The sequence below is a fragment of the Lacerta agilis genome, chromosome 2, assembly GCF_009819535.1.
Source record: "Lacerta agilis isolate rLacAgi1 chromosome 2, rLacAgi1.pri, whole genome shotgun sequence".
In the NCBI taxonomy this organism is placed as follows: domain Eukaryota; kingdom Metazoa; phylum Chordata; class Lepidosauria; order Squamata; family Lacertidae; genus Lacerta; species Lacerta agilis.
In genome coordinates this window covers 76131311-76153220 of record NC_046313.1, presented here as the reverse complement: position 1 = coordinate 76153220, position 21910 = coordinate 76131311, and the positions used below count along the sequence as shown (strand labels likewise).

General features: G+C 41.8%; 1 protein-coding gene across 3 annotated transcripts in view; it reads left to right on the top strand.

Annotated features, from left to right (window-relative positions):
* Nucleotides 1-21910, top strand: part of WNT7A (Wnt family member 7A) — a 53146-nt gene that overhangs the window by 18905 nt on the left and 12331 nt on the right. For all 3 annotated transcript variants that reach the window (XM_033140857.1, XM_033140858.1, XM_033140860.1), the window contains exon 3: nt 14585-14856. In XM_033140857.1, the coding sequence (XP_032996748.1) occupies nt 14585-14856 (272 nt within the window). The remainder of the gene's footprint in view (nt 1-14584; nt 14857-21910) is intronic.

Sequence of the window (21910 nt, the reverse complement as noted above, 5' to 3'; positions counted from 1 at the left end):
CTGGTAGGACTTCACATTTCCAACTAATCCTGTAAATACAATGACTGAAAGCAGTTTTTAACCAATCTTCAACCCCTGTTCAGGCAGGCGCAACAACCTCCTCTTTGTTGTTGTTCAGTCGTTCAGTCGTGTCCGACTCTTCGTGACCCCATGAACCAGAGCACGCCAGGCACCCCTATCTTTCACTGCCTCTCGCAGTTTGGCCAAACTCATGCTAGTCGTTTCGAGAACACTGTCCAACCATCTCATCCTCTGTCGTCCCCTTCTCCTTGTGCCCTCCATCTTTCCCAACATCAGGGTCTTTTCTAGGGAGTTTTCTCTTCTCATGAGGTGGCCAAAATACTGGAGCATCAACTTCAGGATCTGCCCTTCCAGTGAGCACTCAGGGCTGATTTCTTTAAGGATGGATAAGTTTGATCTTTTTGCAGTCCATGGGACTCTCAAGAGTCTCCTCCAGCAGCATAATTCAAAAGCATCAATTCTTCGGCGATCAGCCTTCTTTATGGTCCAGCTCTCACTTCCATACATTACTACTCTTTAAGTATCACCATTTACTATTCATTATTCTAACTTAGCTTTCTGAGTTGTATTCTTCAAGGATTCTTTTTTCATTTGCATTGTACAGATTCACATGAAAATGGAATGGGAAGGGAAGCTGCTCATGTATGTATGCTTGAGCATTCAGATAAAGTGGGATATAAATCTTTTAAGAACAGGGGAGCAACAGTTATGGTGAAACTGATCATCTGTCTTAAGGTAAAGCAGACAATCAGATTACAAGTTCTTAGGGGGAAACAATGTTTGGCATGTACTAATGCAGCATTTTTGAATAATATTAACTCATGCATTAATTTACTTTGTTATTGATACAAAAAGTGGTAGCCAACTTAATTATTGTGCATCTGGAACAACTTCCCTTCACATTCCTGCATTGCCGCCACATTTGCTCTGGAGGGTTTGGGGGGGAACCCAGAACAGTTTTGGGGGTGCACACAGGAGAGGAGAAGTTTTCTTGTGCTCACAGAAATTGTTCTGTGCACGCAGTGATTTAGTTTGCTTCCACCCATACACACAAATAAATAAATATACAAAGTTGAATGAATATATAGACATAAAAATGTGGACAAGTTAAAGTTATTGAGACTGCAATCCTATGCACACTTACTTGGAAATAAGGCCCATGGAATACAGTGGAGCCTGCAAGTTCATTCTGTACCTCTTTTAATAAATAAAATGTATTGTGTGGATTCTCAAACCTTTGTTGCCGTAACTTTGGGTGGTGCTTAATTCTCCCCTGTCAGCCATGTAATTCACCAGATGACTTTGTGTCAGTCACTATTTCTCTGTGTAACTTTACCTGAGTTATACCCCCACATGTCAGTTGACAAATCTGGTAAGAAATGAGTGCTTGCTACCCAGAGCAGCCATGGGAGAACTAGAGAGGGGGAAAGAGTCATGCTCATGTCACCAGCTGACATCACTGTTGGCCTTGGCCAGTCATCGGGGCTACTGGGACATACCTGCAACTTTTTGAATTCTGTGAGCCAATCGGGGCTCTTGCTCTGGCGGCAGACCTGTCAGAGCCAAACTTCTGCTTCCAGAGCATAAAAGCCAGCCACTCTGCGAATAGGGAGCGTGGTCGAAAATCAGATGTCCGACCCACCCTGCATATGCTGGATCTGCCTGGAGGTAAGTGGGCTATACATATGTATGGCCTTGCTGTGGAATTAATTGGTCACCGTATTCAAAGCCAGGGAGGAATTTGCCTGCAAATGAATTGGGCCTGTCTGGGGGTTTTGCCTTCCTCATAGGAACTGCCACAACTTTGGTGGAAAGGTGGCATTGGGTTGGATCCTTAGTCTAAGCAGGGTGTTTGTATGTCTTGCCCCCCCCCCCAATCCAGATCAAATGCAGGGTATGCTGGTAAAGGGGTCCAGGGTTTGGGTTCTGTCCTAAAGAACAGATGGGGGCTAATAGGCCATAGAAGTGGCAACCGGAATTTGTTTAATTCCGCTTTAGAGCTCTCCATGGCAGTGACTCACTTCTTGAGGAGCGAATTCCATATGTTAATTATTTGAAATATGAAAAGTGTTCACTTGTCTGTTCTGAATGTACTACTAACATATTCCTAGTTTTCATCTCTTCCAGAGTTGTTTCTTTTAACATTACTTGTATTGATAATGGAAGTACTTGATCGGATTTTGGGATAGCCAAATCTCATAGACAATCTCCTTCCTTATGTTCAGTTGTGGTTTAACACTGTCTTTTGGGTATTGGGCCTAAGCAGCAAGTTGTGTTCTTGGTGCTAGGTGGAAGCAGCAATGTATAAGTAACAGAGTACCTTCTTGGTGACATTTTATCACATTGGGATTCCTTTCCTTATGATAGTCCACCAAAACATGAGTTTGAGCATTTTTAGGGCATGTCTGGTGGCCACAGATTAAACAAGGATTGTTTTAGCAGTGTTTAAAATAAGATATAGTATGAAGAATGTTAACTAGGTTTCATGACATAGTAAGTTAGCGATCCCTTGCGGTTTTCCTTAAAATTCTTTCACCTAATTGTATCCAGTGGCTGGCGTTGGAACTTATGCACAAAATGTGCTCTGGATCAGAACTGTTATTTCAGGGCAAAACAAGTTTTTAAGGGTAAAATGAATCTCTCAGATACAACAGTCTTAAAATAACCCAACAAGAAAAGGGAACAAGCACCGATGCCAGACTATTTTCTACTTCATTTACATTCTAAAGAACAAATACTATCATGCTCAGGATCATGAGTCATCAGTGAAAACCACAGTGTTTTTAAATTTAATGAGGCAAGAGGATGATGTTTCATCAATATGGCATCAAGCTTTTTATAACTCTGGGGTGGTAAATTGCTTTGGATTTTTGTCTGTTTGCTGCCCTTCCCTCTGTCCTTCAACACTGGAGAAGATTCACTAGCAGTTTTCAGCAAAGAAGAAGGAAATAGGCTTAAGGTTTGATTAGTGCCATTTAGTATCATTTAACAAAATCTGAGTCAATTCTAATCTCAGGATATTGCTTTTATGTCACACAGGAATCCCCAGATTTCTTAGCATTTTTCACGTTGTTTATGGGGTTTACAAATAAAAGTAAAATAAAATAGTATGCCTTTGTTCGTCCTCTGCAGCAAGAACAACAGGGTTGTTCTGCAGCACCAGAAAGACAAAATAAATTAAGTGGCTAGTAGCCGATCACAAAGCCATCTAAGGCTGCCATTAGAACCATGTCTATGCAGAAGTAAGTCCCATTAAATTCAGAGGGCCTTACTCCCAAGTAAACAGAATTAGATTTGTAGCCTTTCTTGTTAAGCTGATTTCACAGTTCAGTATAAACTTTCCAGTAGCACCTTAGAGACCAACTAAGTTTGTTCTTGGTATGAACTTTCGTGTGCATGCACACTTCTTCAGATACACTGAGAAGTTTCAGTGTATCTTCTGTTTCAGTGTATCTTTCAGTGTATCTGAGAAGTTTCAGTGTATCTTCTGTTTCAGTGTATCTGAAGAAGTGTGCATGCACACGAAAGCTCATACCAAGAACAAACTTAGTTGGTCTCTAAGGTGTTACTGGAAGGAATTATTTTATTTTATTTTGTTTTGACTATGGCAGACCAACACGGCTACCTACCTGTAACCAGTATAAACTTGTAATTCTATATAGCTTCCCTTACTCAGGCATCAGGGAGGGCAAGTTTAACACCTATCTGATATTTTGCTCTTCGTGTGCTGGATAGTTGGAATTACTTCTGCCACTTAACCACATAAGAGTCCTTTTTAAAATTGCAGCATTAGTCTTTCCTTAAGCATGGTCACTGTAAGAGCAGGGTGCTGGCCTGCTCCAGTAGGGCTCTTCTTATGAAAAGAACAGTAATGAGCAATGCATTCAACTGGTTTTTAAAATCCATTGTAAGAAGAGGATTAAAGCTGCAGTCCTAACCTCACTTACCTGAATTCAGGATTTAGGTGGGTAGCCCCGTTGGTCTGACGTAGTTTAAATAAATTAAAAAATTGCCCAGTAGCACCTTAGAGACCAACTAAGTTTGTTCTTGGTATAAGCTTTCATGTGTATCTGAAGAAGTGTGCATGCACACGAAAGCTTATATCCAGAGCAAATTTAGTTGGTCTCTAAGGTGCTACTGGACAATTTTTTTTATTTTTTTTATTTACCTGAATTCAGTGGGACTTACTTCTAGCGAGGAATGCAGCCCTCATGCAAATATAGCTTAGCTCAGAGATGCCAGCTTGTGCCAAAGATGGAGGGGTCTTGATGTTACACATGTGTAATGTCACGCGTGTGTGCAATGCACACATGCAAAGTCACATAGTGACGTCATGCGGTTGGGAGGAGGGGAGCATAGAGCTGAGCACAGCATGGCCTCAATGGCTGACAGCTCCTCTCTTGAACTCGGCTTCTGTGATGAATGGCCCACTTTGAAAAGTGTAGTCAAAATTGGAAGGTTCAGAAACTCAGGCAAGACCAATTTCCATAAAAACATACAAGAAACTTTATTAAAACAAAGCTCTGTAAAAAGGAAAAGCTTCGAACAATTACACAAATTAAGACTGCTCAGAGGCTTAAAAAAATAACAAAACTATCTTATCCTAGCTAGCTGACTGAAACACTTACGCATAAATCTTAGCAGGCAAAATACCTTCTAAGGTCCAAACAGGCGCTGGCCGTCCATGCTGAGAGCTCCTTATGCTCGCCCCAGCCCAAGTTTTAAGGGAACTCTGACTATGGGCGTTCACCCCTTTTGCCCAACAAAATTGGCACCTGCTCCCATTACGTGTCTTTGATTACCATTTGACACTGGCCTTGAGGCTTTAATGAGAGGCTCATTATTCCAGGAATTCTAACAGATTCCCACACAACCTGCAAGCTAATCTTAAAGGGACTATATCACCACAGCCTCCTCTGCTCCATCAACATTGGCCCCCGTGAGCCAGCGCCCCTGGTCTAGCTAATAAAAGACAACAACAGCACTTTAGAAAAAAGGAAAAGCCACGAGGCACCTGCTGGATATGTATCTATTTGCATATTGTAATGTATGCACTATCACTTAAGCAGCTGGCATGTGGCCCATTTAAGAGAAACAACTATGACCCAGGAGGCCAGCTCCTGGAGAGCTGGCTCAGAGGTGTGGCCTTGCTGAAGGAGTTAGTTACTACTCTGTGCAAATTTAATTTACCATTAACTCAGCTTGTAGAGAGTTCATATATAATGTGTGCATGTTAAAAAAAAGAAAAAAAAATTATTGCAGAGAAATCATTCATAACAAGAAATTATGCCAAGATGGGGGTTGACCATCAAGGTCTCTCCTGCTCTCTCTTCTTACGATTCTTATCCTTAAGGCAGACTTGGACCAGAGTGCCTTTAAATAGAGGACTGTCCTCTGACAACACTTTAAATAGAGGACTGCTATCTCTAACACAGGGGTCAGCAAACTTTTTCAGCAGGGGGCTGGTCCACTGTCCCTCCGACCTATATCCTATCTTTTTTTGGGGGGGGGATGAACAAATTCCTATGCCCCACAAATAACCCAGAGATGCATTTTAAATAAAAGCACACATTCTACTCATGTAAAAATACCAGGCAGGCCCCACAAATAACCCAGAGATGCATTTTGAATAAAAGGGCACCTTCTACTCATGTAAAAACACGCTGATTCCCGGACCGTTTGTGGGCCGGATTGAGAAGGCGATTGGGCCGCATCCGGTCCATGGGCCTTAGGTTGCCTACCCTTGCCATAAGACACAGAGCTGTTCTGAGCTCTGGAAGATGAGGGCATGTTGATCTTCTCACAAAATTGTGACATGTGAAATTGACAGTTCACAAGTGAATATATATATATATTTAAAAACACATAAAGTCTTGCAGGCTAAAACCACTTCAACATTCAAAGGCTAGATTTATAACATAGAAAGGGTTTGGTAAAACCCTCTAGTTTCATACTCCAGGACACATTTCTCTAACTGACATGAGACAGCCATAAATATTCACACACAAAGGTAGGCAGCTTTCCCTTTTCATGCTCATGACAGCTGAACTGCAGGTATAAAAACAAGGCAGTTTTGCAAGAATTCCAGGTAACGAAAGTTGGAAGGGCTTAAATTTGGTACAAAGAATTAATTTAATAGAAACCTGTACAATGCAAAGTTATATTTCAGGGCCTGCAGTGTTTCATAAGAAATAAATATGTAGATACCCTCTGTACCTTCTCTGGAATGGTAGCTGCATTTGTTTATTTTGCTGCAGCAGACACATAATGGTTTATAGCACCTTAAAGACTCTTTCATTTTGTTATGGCATAAGCTTTCTTTGTAAACTTGAGGTCACACACAAAAAATGCATTTGTGGCACAAGACCCTTGGTCACTTTCATCCGTACCACCTGTAGCACATGCATTCTGGAAGGTTCCAGTGACACAGAGGGATACAGGTCAAAGGGAACTGAATGGGACAGAAAAACTGAAGACTGTAGCCCAGGTGGCACAACTTGGCAACTAATTATATGTGAGGAACAAAGGAGATACAATAATAATAGATCATTTAACCAGGTGAATGGTGAACTTTATTGCATATATGGAGAGTGATCAAGGAGAAGAAGTCTTGGTAGAAAAGATGGTCTTGGACATATGGAGATGTCCATGAAACACTCAAGTGGCTATTTCAGGCAGGCTGCAAGGGGAAATGGTCCAAGTACATCTGGGACTCATCAGCATAAGGGGTATTGAAAGCTGTTCTAATTGCATCAAACCCAAGGAGAGAAGGGGGAGAAGCACACAACCCATAATACCAAGTGACCCCAACAGAGACGGGGGAGCTTCCCCCCCCAATAGAAATGTTGAATAAACAGTGAGACACGTAGGAGGAAAAGGAGTTAAGAATGAAGTCTTGAAAAATTAAGGCACAGAGGCAAGCAAGAGAGTTTGGTCAACTGAGTCTGGGTAACTGGGCAATTGCCTGCTTTGGATGGGGTTGTCCTCCCCCTGAAGGAGCATATTTGTAGTCTGGGGATGCTCCCAGCTCTGTCACTAGAGGCCCAGGTGACCTCAGTGTCTAGGAGTGGCTTTTACCTGCTTTGGTTGGTCAGACAGCCATGGCCATTTCTGAACTGTGGTAGCCTAACAATTGTCATCCATGTACTGGTAACCTCCAGATTGGATTACTGCAATGTGCTGTATGTGGGGCTGTCTTTGAAGCTGATCTGCAAGCTGCAAAAATGTTGTAGCTTGACTGCTCACTGCTCACTTGACTTCCACCACTGCTGATGGAGATGCACTGGCTGCCAATTAGCTGCTGGTTAGGTTCAGGGTGCTGGTATTGGAGTATAAAAGCCAATCAGCTTGGTACCAGGATACATAAAATATAGTCTAGCCCCCTGCATACTCAGTTGATCACTGCGTTCTGCAGGAAAAGGCATCTGTTTCACACAATGTCCAGATCAGGCCTCCCTCCTGAGGCACATCAGACAGGTGCCTCTTCTATTGCCTTTCAGCACCTGCTAAAAATGTTAGTTGTTGTTGTTGTTGTTGTTGTTGTTGTTGTTGTTGTTGTTGTTGTTGTTGTTTTATTTTACTTATTGAATTTATATACCACCCTATACCCAGAGGTCTCAGGGCGGTTCACAGAAAAGATCAACATAAAAACCACAATATATATAATCAAAATAAAAACAACAACCAAGCTTTTCTAAAGTCTTTATCCCAACTGGTATCTGTCCTGGATCTGTGTTGATTTTAAGTATGTGTTGTTTTAAACTAATTTTACATGTATAATTTTTTTTAAAAAAATCATTCTGTATGCAATTGTTTTGATATATGGAACTGTTTCATATGTGCCATTACATTGCATATTTCTTCAAGATTACATTGAAGAATATGTGCCATTACATTGCATATTTCTTCAAGATGCCTCATTCATCAACGGATTCATTAATAATAATAGTAATAGTAACTATAGCTACCATAGGTCCCAGCTCCTGGGGGCCGAGGCTCTTTGGGTTCCCTCCGTTTCTTTTGAGGGTGCTGCCCTCCCCATTGTTGAGGCCGAACGCAGAGTTGGGCACAGGGTGATGTCACGTCGGGCCCCCTCAATGTTCTTCAGAAGATGGCACCCCTGGTAGAGACCTTTAAGTATGGCAATAAGAAGATAATCTGTGATCTTAGCAAGGGCAGTGTTGATGGTGAGAAGATGGTAGAAAAGAAGAGAGGAGTTGGAATCATGAGTTGGGAGGGAGCACAGTCGAGAGGGCATGTGGAAGGGATAGATGAGGATAGCAGGAGAGTCATCTCACCAAGAGATACTGGGCAGATGAAGGAAAGGCATAACCATTCAAACCTATGCATGTGTACTCGGAAGCAAGTCCCAGGCTCCACTGTTAACGAAGCTACCTCCAAGAGTAGATGTTTCAGAGGATAATATCCATGCTGTTGAAACTATAGAGAGGAATTAAATGAACATGATTGGCTTCTAGTACTACCAGTCTTAAGGAGAAGCTGTCTGTGCTTACATTGAATACTTGGTGCAGTCAGATGCCACACCTTCAGAAATTAAAAATAAAACCCTATGTTGCCTCATGTGATTCCAAAAAGACAGTTTTTAATATTTGTTGTTGTTATTTGTTTCTGATTGTTTTTACTGTGTGATTTGATAGGTGGCATGTATATAGAGTTGCATCCTACTAAATCATAATCACACTCGTGTAAAAACAAAATAAAAAAAATAAATTTTTTTCCTTCCAGTAGCACCTTAGAGACCAACTAAGTTTGTTCTTGGTATGAGCTTTCGTGTGCATGCACACTTTGAAAGCTCATACCAAGAACAAACTTAGTTGGTCTCTAAGGTGCTACTGGAAGGAATTTTTTTTTTAATTTTGTTTTGACTATGGCAGACCAACACGGCTACCTACCTGTAACACTGGTGTAAATTCACTGATTTCAATAGATCTACTCTGTGTATGAGATGGTAGGATTACAACCCTTAGTGTGTAGATTCTACCGTTCTTTTCAAAGGACAGAATCTACCGGTATCTGTCCCTAATAGCAGTCAAGCACACATTCTACTTTGTCAGTTTGCTCTGAAGGTATCAGCTGATGCTTCTAATGGAGCTTCCATCACTTAATTTTCATCTGATTATTTTAATCTAAGAGTTTACATGGATTAAGGGCATTCTTCTATAGTTAGATAACAAATCTTGTAGAATAAATACAGAATAATAAATACAGAATAAATGCCTCTATACTTTTGCTATATTATACTTTTGCTGCAGAAACAAAGTCATGTCATGGTTGCAGGAAGCCACAATTACGCATATGCTACTATTGCTTGTGCTGTTTTCAGCTGCGATTCAGAAGTCAAATGATTCTTGCATTAGTCTTCAGTTTCATCCCCTCAATAGTGCTTCATCTTCACAAGCATTAGAACTGGCTTATCCCAATTTTGCTAGAGAGCTTAAGATGTTTGGCATACTTATCTCTGAAGTACTATTACTTCCACTTCAATGTTTTCTAATGGTGTCGGACAGTCAAACAGGAGTACAATATTCTTCTGGGTGGGACATAATTAGCTGAGAAGCTGTATCTTGCCAAATGCAAGGTGGTTCTCTGGTTTGGAATTCAGAAGTAATATAAAACACAAGTGAGTGAAAAGAGGATTTTATTCCTAAACAGCAAGCAATATATACATACAAGGACACGCAATTCTATCTGCCACTTGAAATCCCTCAAAGAAGTGGTGAAGTGACTCCACCAGGTAGCTTTGGATTCCACGGCCCTGGTATGTATAAATTGCCTGCTGTTTAGGAATAAACAGCCAGTGTGGTTGTTATGTACTGAGTTGAATAGGATCCAAAACGCAGCAGTCTGGTTGGTCCTAGAACAATAGGATTCAGAATGCAGTAGTCTGCCCCAATCCGGCTCCAGGTGGAAGTGAATCCGCAACCTGATTGGCCCACAGGAGTATTCTGGAATTAGCCAATCATGTGGGGCCCATTGTGTAAATAGTGTATATAAAGCAGATGATTTGGGGGAACTTCCATCCCTTGCTACTACTATGAGCTGAAAAAGAGCATGAAATCCACACTTGATTCCGAGTATATTTCACTGGCGGCGAGGATGGGATCAGTGGTGTAGTAGACTCGTAATCTGGTGAACCGGGTTCATGTCTCCTCTCCTCCACATGCAGCTGCTGGGTGACCTTGGGCTAGTCACACTTCTCTGAAGTCTCTCAGCCTCACTCACCTCACAGAGTGTTTGTTGTGGGGGAGGAAGGGAAAGGAGAATGTTAGCCGCTTTGAGACTCCTCAGGATAGTGTTAAAGCGGGATATCAAATCTGAACTCCTCCTCCTCCTCCTCCTCCTCCTCCTCCTCCTCCTCCTCCTCCTCCTCCTCTTCTTCTTCTTCTTCTTCTTCTTCTTCTTCTTCTTCTTCTCACCACTCACTTGTGTTTTATATTGCTTTTGAATTCCTAACAAAAGAACCACCTTGCATTTGGCAAGACAAGCTGCTCACATCTTTTGTGGTGGGATGTGGGAAGGACAGGATATAATAAACAGGATTTACCATCAAGCACATTTTGATGTTTGTCCAATACTACGAATAAGTTAAGGTCACACCCCATGTAAGCGGTAAAATCTTGAGCTTCCAAACTGTAATCTGCAAAGTCTGCAAGACATCCTGCTAAAATGAAATATGCTGGTACAAATTCATACATTCGGAGCTGTTTAAATTATAAATTATTCTCATGACAAAGGAGCCCCTTGGAAAAGTTTAATGTTACTAAAGTACTAAAGAACTCTTATGTTTACATGCAGTTATATAAATGATAAGAAAAAAAACTACAACTAAACATTAAAAAAGGACAGTATACAATTCTGTTAATACATATCCTGCAGCTAAGTGGCCATGATGGTACCTATTAACTGAATTTGTTGATGTCATCCTTGAATCCATTATGCTGCTAGCTATTTGTGGCATATGATAAGGAAGTAGATGTTTTCAGTAGAAGAACTGCTAAGAGACAAGCATTAATATATAGATCACTTGTGGTGAGTGATTCTGCTGAGAATAAAGTGCCCGAGTCTTTCTTTTTGGTTTGGTGCCTCTTTTAAACAGAAACATCAGAAATATGCTTGTTCTACAATCCCAATGTACAAGTACCAGAGATTTGGGGTTGTAACTTGAAGCAGCTATGAAGATTTACTTATCTAAGGTCAGAGTTTGAAAAGAATTTCAAGTACCAACCATTGCACATTTGTGCCAAAACATTTTAGGTCCTTAAAGTTTGCAATAACTTAGAATGGGGAAGATAGCTTGCTCAACCATACAAGCCATGCATCAGAAATGGCAAGAGAGCTGGACATTACTGGGATTTCAAAGGTGGATTTGACGTCTGGGGGGAATTTTTTGAAATGCGGCGCTTTGTCCTGGATCTTAGGCAAGTCAATCAAAAATTTGCGGTTTTTCGGCATTTTTGTAAAACAAAACAAAACAAAACAAAAACTCAACAATTTGAGGGCCTTCCTATAAAAAGCTCGACAACTTCTGGGGTGTCCCAGAAAAAAACCCAACAACTTCTGAGGTGTCCTGGTTTTTACTTTTTAAAATATGTCAACCCTAGCTGGACTAAACTGTATACCTTGGCTGCATGTAAATATCCAATGTTAGTCATATTCAGAGGAGAGCTATTGAAATCAAATAATTTAACTCTATTGCTTTCACTGGAGCTACTCTGAGAATGTCTTAGTTGGATATCAACCCACAATTTGCATCATTTTTGTGTATTAGCCAGGTTTCATATTAATACTGATAAACATCTCGCCACAATATTCTTATTCAGAAGTTACTGTCTTAGAAGTTGAAAAAAAGTTATTTATATAGTGGCATCAAATCTGCATCACCTTACAGGGTGCATCACCCTGACATGAGAGGTTTCAAAGCCAGCACAGTACTCCCTGGGGCTGATATGGGAGTTGTGGTCCAAAACAGCTGGAAGGCACTATTATGGTGGAGGCCACACAGAGTTCTAAATGGAAACTGAGAGCATTATATTTTAGAAGCATCCTCTTCCATTTAAAACACCAAAGTGCCCCATAATCTTGGCAAGGTCCTTGAGGGAGATGGGTTGGAAGCCATGTTCCAAATTGTGAAACGTTTGCCAGTACCTTATAGTACCTGAAGCAGGAATTCAGAGATGTTTGGTTTACTCCAGTGCATGTTTGTGTATCACAGAATTTGGTGGGATTCCTGCCTTTGACTAACAAGGACTATTTATGAATATTTCTTATCAGATTTTGTCCGAATATAGAACTCATACTTTCACTAAAGCCTACACAATTGTTTTGACTGTGTGTGCATGCTTCAACTGGGTAACTCACACACATGGGCTGTGGGTGCCAGGTTAAGTCCAGCCTAGCCAGTGCTCCATTTCATATGCTGCTGTAAGATCAACTGGTGTGCTTCCTCCACAGCTTCTCTGTAAGGTGGGATAGGTGATGGGAGAGCAATATAGCAACTGGGCTATGGCTGCTGTGGTATTACACACCCAGATCCCTGTGCAGCTCCTTCACACTCAGGGCTGACTTACCCATAGGCGCTAGGGGTGTGGGGCACCCAGGAGCAGGGCTCTCAGGGGCACCAGGCCAAGAGTCCGAGGCCGAGATTTGGAGTCTGGGGATTGGGAACAGCCGACAGCTGCTGCCGAACGGAGCAGAGCCCGTTGGAGCACCACAGTTCTTCTGCTGCGGGTGAGCGAGGCGCTGAGGCAGCCGGTTGGCTCCGCCCTCCTGTGCACCTGGGATTGCTCACACAAGGTGTCTGGTTTTGCCCAGTTGCTGTTGCTGCCTCAGGCTCGACTGCTGTTGCGCTGGGCTCTGCTTGCCCACCCCGCAGGCGCCCGGGCGCCTGGCCCTGGCCTTGCTCTGCCACCGCCACCGCCACCTCGGCCTCAGCCTCCTTTGTTGTTGCTGAGGTGGCCGGCCAGGCCAGCTCTGCCATGTTCACCTCACCGGCCCACCCTTAAAAAAGGTCGACAACTCTGGGCAACCGGGGGGGGGGGTGCCGGGCAGATCTTTGCACCCCGGCACCACATATGCTTAATACGGCCCTGTTCACACTAACCAAAGTGCAGGCTCAGGCCACTATATTTGCATAGCGCAAGCCACAGGGGCAAAATGAAAGCTTATGCTGTTGGTCCTGCTCCAGCTGCAGTCTACCAGGTTATAGCCCCTGACCTATCCTGGATACTGCCCAGATTTTTGAAACCAAAAGTTGGCTACCCTTAAATTTTCGCCCAAAATAACTTCAGGGGCCCTTGGTTGAAGAATATACTCTCCTGGTCTATATTTTGGTATAGCAGCCCATGGCTCCAATCTGGTCCTGGGACTTCTCCAAGGTTAAAACAAAGAAAATAATAAGGGAACACCCACAGCCCCAAATATACTGTACACCAAACTTTACTGTTGTTATCTCACTCAAGAAATCCTTGGGACCTGTAGTTTTGTGAGATCCCCAAGTTCAAACAAATATAATTCCCCAGACTAGTTTGGCTGCGAAAACTAGATTTTCATTTTTGTGTGCAGACACACATTTTTAACATAACACACCTCTGTGATAAAACAAAATAAAAAATTTAAAAAATCCTTCCAGTAGCACCTTAGAGACCAACTAAGTTTGTTCTTGGTATGAGCTTTTGTGTGCATGCACACTTCTTCAGACACACGAAAGAAAGCTCATACCAAGAACAAACTTAGTTGGTCTCTAAGGTGCTACTGGTAGGATTTTATTTTTTATTTTGTTTTGACTATGGCAGACCAACACGGCTACCTACCTGTAACTGACACTTCTGTGATGTTAGTGGTAGCTGCCAAAGTTTTCATAACCACTATGACAGGATGAAGCACAGAACAGAGGCCATTTAATAACTCCGCTTCATTATTTAAAATTCAGCTTGGATTATTTTCACGGAAAGTTTGTCCTAGATCTGCCTAGTGCACGCCTGTGTGGCAGAGAGGTCTGTGCCCTTCACAACCAACACTTGGCAAATAGCATGCAAGTGGTGACCCACACTCTGGATTTCTGTGGGCTGAACTTCATCACCATGACCAATGTTAAGTCAACGCCATCAATGTTTCCTGAATACACATAGCACAGCACTTGCGTTGGCCATGCGTTGACCTGATCTGAAGCCATGTGGTTGGGTTTTTGAAAGCCATGGTGAAATCAAGGAGAAATGCACTCTGATACAGCAGTCTTACCTGCATCATTAAGCACTGATTGATTTGCTTTGGGTTTGGTAACTTTACCTTTATGGACATGGCAAAATGCACTGCCTTCACTACAGCATGTGTATTGATTCTGTTGGGAGTGCCTGAACATCAACAAAAGACCAGGACTTTGAAATGTCAAGAAATGCTTATGCCTGCATATTTACAGCATGTCTAATAATAACCTTGAAGCATTTCCACTGCATGGACTTGCACAGTTTTCTTCCACCCTCTTCCACCCCCACCCCTTTTCTTCCAAATGTTCTATCCTTTACTGAGAAATGTATCCTAATTTCAGGTAGTAGAGAAGCAGCGTTCACCTACGCCATCATTGCTGCTGGAGTAGCGCATGCGATCACTGCTGCCTGCACCCAGGGGAACCTGAGCGACTGTGGCTGCGACAAGGAAAAACAGGGACAGTACCACAAAGACGAAGGATGGAAATGGGGAGGCTGCTCTGCAGACATCCGATATGGGATAGGATTCGCCAAAGTGTTTGTGGACGCAAGGGAGATTAAGCAGAATGCAAGGACGCTCATGAATTTGCACAACAACGAGGCGGGGCGAAAGGTAGGCACCTTTGCTCACCTCTGAATATGGCCACCTCAGGTCTACAGCAACATTTGTGTGCATATGCTTTGAAGCCAATGTCACTTGCTGGTCCACAAGGTATGCAAACTTGCACTTCACAAGAGTAGCAGCCAGTCAGAGGTTTACCGCATCTCAATGCTTTACAGTCATAAAATAGGAAGAAAGAACAAAATTGAGCAAATTGTGTTTTAGCATTTAAAAGTTTCTGGATTGCATATGGCCACCTCATTATTTATTTGGGGTATCTGGGGTATACAAAGGTCCACCCTTGCTTTTTATAGAAAGCAAGTACTGTAGGGAATAAACAGAGGGAAATGATGAACGCTGTAATCTAGATTGCTTGGCAACTCCCACCATGTGGCAGCACCTTTGGCTAGCCTTCACACTACAGGTGTGGTAAGAACTCAATTCTTACTCTGCTTTGGTAACATTTGAATCCAGCAGATCACACAGAACCAATTAATTGCATACTTACTTCCTGTCCTAATACTGCTTCCTTTCCTGGGGGTGAGTGAGAGGCAACTCTGTTGCAGGAATCCTTCTTGGTTTTGACTCTGCCAGATTACCTTTTCTAGAAGGAGTGAATCCCATATTTTTGCAATGCCATTTGCTTGCAAAAATGTCTACCTCTGCATCTTTAGAAAATAGGTAACTTTGGTATGATGGGACTTAAAGAGGTTTCCTTTTTGGAGAAGTTCAGTAATCCAGGATGCCTCTCCTGAATGACCATCTAGGTTGGTCAACATGGCATACCCTCCAACATTTCTCCAATGAAAATAGGGATGTCCTATTCCACAATAATAACAATAATTTTATTATTTATACCCCACCCATCTGATTGGATTGCCCCGGCCACTCTAGGTGGCTTCCAACATATATAAAAACATAATAAAACATTAAACATTAAAAACATTCCATATAAAGGACTACCTTCAGATGTCTTCTAAAGGTTGTATAGTTATTTATCTCCTTGGTTTGGGGCTTGTGTAACTCCATACCCTCCAACATTTCTCTGCTGAAAATAGGGATGTCCTAAGGAAAAGTGGGACATTCCAGGATCAAATCAGAAACCGGGATGGCTTCTGTAAATTTGGAACTGTCCCTGGAAAATAGGGACACTTTGAGGACCTGACTTGGTGCCCTTCACATGCTGTTGGACTATGCCTATCTTCTCCCATGCTGGCTGGGACTGATGGGAATTGGAGAAGGCACCAAATTAGTTATCGCTTTTTAAAAACACCACAGTCAGCATATGTTGCCTGAGCTATATTACAGCTGACAAGGAGTTGGATTTGCTGTTTACAAAATGTTAGATTTCAGAAAACAAATTTCCTAATGATGGATATTGCTGCTTAACCGATTCTGTACATAATAGCTCTGATAAATTTCAGAGAGCTAAAATACTATTCAGGAAAGCCTTACCCTCATTTGACTCTTTTGTCACTGACAGTATTTACTTTGTGCTTTTTTTCTGGCCTCATCTGGAAGGGATTCAAAACTGAATGGATGAGGCTGCAGTGCAAATAGCTTTCAATCACTAATGCAGCTAATGTGGTAAAATAAAGGGTTGGGACCCTCAGTTTGCAATTCTGCAGCTACCGGTACGTAGTTCAGCTACTCCTGAATAGGCATGTATAGGATTCAACTCCCAACAGCAAAATGTGGAATGGAAGCACATGGGAAAGCTCATGAATCAAGCAGTGCTAAGATGTTTGTTTAATCAATTGCTGCTGTTGTAAATGGTCACTGTGTTTATTTAGCACACATTTCAGTTTTAATGTATTTGCTACAGGACTCCTCCCCCCCCCCAATTTCATTTCCATCTGACCTCACATTTCTCTCTCTCCACACCCATGTGTATGTTAGAGATGCTGTGAGTAGAGTGGTTAATGTGCATAACAACTGGTCATTGTGCACATACACCACATCTCATGGATCATGTACATGTAACACACACATTTCCTGTTCAATATAACTGCTTAGTCTACAATAGGCCTTGAGTAATGTGCATATGTCAACAGGTTTTTGTACATCCCCCAGGCAAGATCCATCATCAGCAACAGGCCTTAGGGAATGTGCATATGTGAGCTGCATTTTACAGATTCTCTGGGAAACATGCACATTCTCAGGTCAGTATCTGTACTTGCCCAGAAACCTCTTGTTTGTTTCTGTCTCTAGTTCAGAAGTGGGCAACCCATTGCTCTCAGGGCAAAGTCCAATCTTATGTAAATTGTGATGTCCCTCTGGCAAGTCAGTTGAATGGCAGGAAAAAGAGGGTGTGGCTGCAGCTTCTATTCTTCCAGTCCCATCTCACTCTTGCAGCACCCTGTTTTGGGTTTTTCACTAGTGTCACTTTGCAGGTGAAAGTCAGCAGGGCTTTGCAAATGCCCACCTCCATCCAATCCACACACAGAGATACACCCAGCACAAAGGGGGCTTGAATTATAGACTTATTTTTGTGGCCCAAACACCTTGGTCTGACCTTTGTATTCAGAGCTGATCTCCCTGAAAGCTGGTTCCAAAGGCAAAATATGAATGCATTTTAAGCATTTTCATTTACCACATTTGTGGTTCTCCTGGTTTAAAGTAGTTTTAATAACTGCTCCTGAACATTGGATCAGGAACCTGGTTTTAAACTCTTTGAAGTGTGAAGACTCATCATAGTCTGCCTGTGCTGTTCGTTAATCTGAAGGGCCATGTCTCTTGCACCAATTAAACATAATTAAGCCTAGCAATTAAACCATACTACTATATGGCACCTGGGTAATTCTCCCCGCCAACCCAATTGGCAAGAAAAATGCCTTTAAAATGGTGTGCAGATTTTCTTTTGTGGTTGGCACAAATTATTTAATAAAGTAAACACTGGGGATGAATGAGACGTTCATGGTATTTCCAGCTTTGTACATTAATGATTGTGTTCCACCTGGTTTCTGAAATATGGAAGCAAAAATATCACGGTACTCAGAATGACTTTGAATGCGATGCTGCTGGCGGTGACAGGAAATGTTTCCCCCCTCTCTGTTTCATCTAAACTATCTTCTTCTTCTTTGACAATCATTTGTAAACAGTGAGTCCATAAGTGAATGTGGAGGCCAATTCTGGATCCACACATCCTTCTGAACTATAGCTTTACACTCTCACACTCTCACCCAATGGCTGTCCCTGCATGTATGTCTCAGGGTAGGATCATGCAACAATTATATTTTGGATGACAGAACAATGCATTTCAAGGCACTTGAGATCTTCACTATCCTACCTCCACAAACGATGTCATATTCAAAGCTGCAAATGTAGCTAAAATATAGTTGCAAATTGAATTTAAAAGGCCTTATTTATGTTGCGTATTTCAGTTTCTCTGCGTGAGAATGTTGATGTGCCTCCTTTGTGCTCTGGGTTTTGTTCTGTGATCCATGGAGTGTAACATATGTTTGCTAAAGAATATTTATGTAGGCAAGTAGAATTTCATTTCCCAGAATTTCCATATGCACTTGACCTTGGCACTACCCCGGGCATTCAGAGTCAGAGTTAAGTGGAACAAGTGATTCTTTATAAACATGTGTGTGCAAAGTATCGTGGTGTGCTCTTCCCTTAATCTTGCACACCAGAGTTGATCATAAAGACTGTATGCATCATCCTCACGCACAGATTCAGTGAACATGTGACAAGGGAGCAGTACTGTATCAGCTGACTGTGCTCCATATGCTTTTGTACCAGCTGGTCACATGCCCCAGTGCACACATTTGCTAATAGTGTAAAAAAAAAAAAGTCACACGCATAGAGCATATATAGGGGAACTTTTCATTCTGTTGATGAATGTGCAGTCACTAGTGGACATAGTTAACAAGTGCATTGGCAATGCACCAGTGAAGACAATTTCACTTCCTGTCATGCACTTGCTAATCTATTGTGGTGGTGGCAGTGGAGTTGTGTAAACAGACCTATATTGTTGTTTCTGTTAGCTAGTGCAAGTTTTAGTGCAGCATTGTGAATCCACAGATTAGCTGATGGCACTATTCATATAGATTCCAATTCAGTTTTGGGTTAGGGTTAGTGTTAGTGTTCAGAGGATCCATTCCAAAGGCATCCTGGAGATGTAAAACATCATGGCAGAACTGGCTCTTGGGCACTCCATATGCACCCAACAATCTGATCATGAAAGCTTTCATTTTATTGAGGGTATTATCTGAAGGGATAGGGTATGTGGTGACTTTGGCCACCTGCCATTTCCGCAGCAGGCAAAGAAACTGTTTTGATGTGGAGATATTTCCCTGCATGCCTTGGGTGGGTAGAACTGCTGAGCTGTTTGGAGTTGTTGGCAATCTATTGGTGTTGTATTCCAACACTGGACCGGATGGTATTACTGAAGGTCTACAGAGAGGTAGAGAAATTGATAGAAGTGTCGAATGATGCTATTTCATGTGGTATAAATATATCCTCACATAATTTAAGCGTTTGCTAGGGGACACCTAATATGTGGAGTTGACCTCATACTTGCAAAATCTACATAATAAAAATACTCAGTTTAACTTTATTGTAACCCACCAGAAGACCAATATCCTAGAACGTCTACCAAATTCTTGATTATTAGACAAAATAGTCTTATGTAGGCTGGCAGGATAAAGTCCACAGCAGAGGACTGGACTTGCACAGACTACAGCAGATGGTGAGGTGGACAGTTTTGTTTTTATTACTATTTTCCCCCTTTCCCTTGCTGGTTCTGGAGATGTAGGGAACTTTCGAGTCAGTGGAACTCCGAGGCTGGATCAGTAAATGTGGGTCTTTCTGGCTGCACACTGGGCAGACCTTCATCCTTGGACCTTTCCATCCAACTGTGAACCTCCATTTCTGACCATGGGAATGGAGATCTGCAGTATCCAACATTGTCCTAGCTGCCCTCCCCAAAAGCTTAGGATTGCTCCCTTACAACATATTTGACTTAGGACACATAGGGAATTGTGTTCTCCATCAACACTGATATTTGGGAGTACTTCATCAGAGTGACTCTACTATCGTCACCCCACACCACCCATCTCCTTATCCCTTCCACCTCTTTCCTCCTTTTCTTCCTAATGTCTTAACAAACGAAACTGATTTGTAAAAATGTTACATGGAAAATATAGGAGAGAGACATTGCACACACCTTTGTAAATCAAGAAAATCTTCAATTAAAAAAATACTTTAAAAAAAGAAGAGAGATAAGATGCCTTTAATGCACTTTTAATATAATTTCATAGATGCTGAGGAATGATTAGCACGCTTTAGCACAAAGCCTCGTTGGAATGTAATGGGAAGCCATGATTTACATTAAAAAGAAAGTAGCTAGTTAATTGAGTGAGGGCCCGTGGAGCATGTAAACACATAGCTCATCATTACCATAACACCAAAACTTTATTATAAGCAAACTCCAAGACAGCAGAATGACCGTGGACTATATCAAGCAGCCATACTTGGAGCAGACAAACTGAAATCAATAGACTTAAGTCATGTATGTCTGTTGATTTTGGTGGATCTTCTCTGAGAAAGTTGGATATCACCTCATGATTCTCTGCTGCTCTTTGCTACGCTTTGTATTTTTAAAAATGCAATCATGTTTTTAATTAGTTGCCATTTTCCTGATTTTAAAAAAACTCTTCTTTTATAATTTTATATAGTTTCATTATGGTTTTTTTGCTGTTGTTGTAACATGAATTCATTATATTCTGTATTCTATTTTTTTTAAAAAATTGTCAGCCTCCTTGGGTTGGGGTATTTTATGGGAACATATAAATGGCAGTGGAGTAGAATGATGGGTGATGAAGAGGTTCTCTGCCACAAGGTGGTTGTTTGAAAGTCCTGCTGTGGTTGAGAAATGCTCATGCATTAGCTTTAGCAAATTCAACTTCTTTTTGACTGAGGCCATGTGAGTGTAGCGGGGAAAGTCTGTCAGTTATTAGAGAAAAACAGAAATGCATTTTTTCAAAACAAAATAGGAAATTCTTTCCAGTAGCACCTTAGAGACCAACTGAGTTTGTTCTTGGTATGAGCTTTCGTAGTGTGCATGCACACGAAAGCTCATACCAAGAACAAACTCAGTTGGTCTCTAAGGTGCTACTGGAAAGAATTTCCTATTTTGTTTCGACTATGGCAGACCAACACGGCATTTTTTCAGACAGTGTTACTGTAGAATAAGATAGGGTTTAAGAAAGAGCCAGTACCTTTCAAGGAACAACATTTTGGTTCCAAGTGGAAAGCAAATTATTGAATTGTGTTCCCGCTCTCTCTTTCGTGACATTGAAATTCACCGAATGGCATTTTGCATCAGCATTACATCATATTAAATATAACACCGTGTTATGAGTCATTGTTATAAATCATGACACAGGCTGCATTAGAAGGCTCCTGCAACCAAGGGCATATCAAGGTGGCTTTTTATTTGATGTGTCTCTTCAACAGAGGGACATAGGTGTGCTGACTTAGTAATCCTATCATGTCCTGCACAGGGAGGGAGCACTTTGCTTTTCCTTCAGCAATCGAGTAGAAATCCGTGGTATAAAAGAGTTCGGAGCAAATACAACAAAGAATGAAGCCTTACATAGCTGTTCGAGATGAGATCATAAGTCACAAAACGAATACGCTGAAATAGGAACTGATTTGAAAGGAGATGAAAAAAGGCAAGGTCAATGGAAGAAGCTTGTGTGAGAGTGGCTGAACATAGAAGCAGCCTCACGCTGTATTAGACCATTGATCCACAAAGCTCGGTATTACCTGTTCAACTGACAGAGATGCTCACCAGGGTTTCAACTAGAAGTCTTTTCCAGCCATACTTGGAGGTGCCATAGATTGAACTGCGGACCTTTTGCATGCAAGGCATGAACACGTTTTGTCATGGAATTATAGAAGGGGCCATGAGCAGAGGCGTAGGAAGGTCAAGTGGTACCCAGTGCGGAAAATATCTTGTCACACACACACCCATTGATTTTTATTTTTTTTGCCTGCAAAAATGGTTTTACGTTATTTCATATTTTCTTACAAAGGAATGTGGATTCTGGGCCTC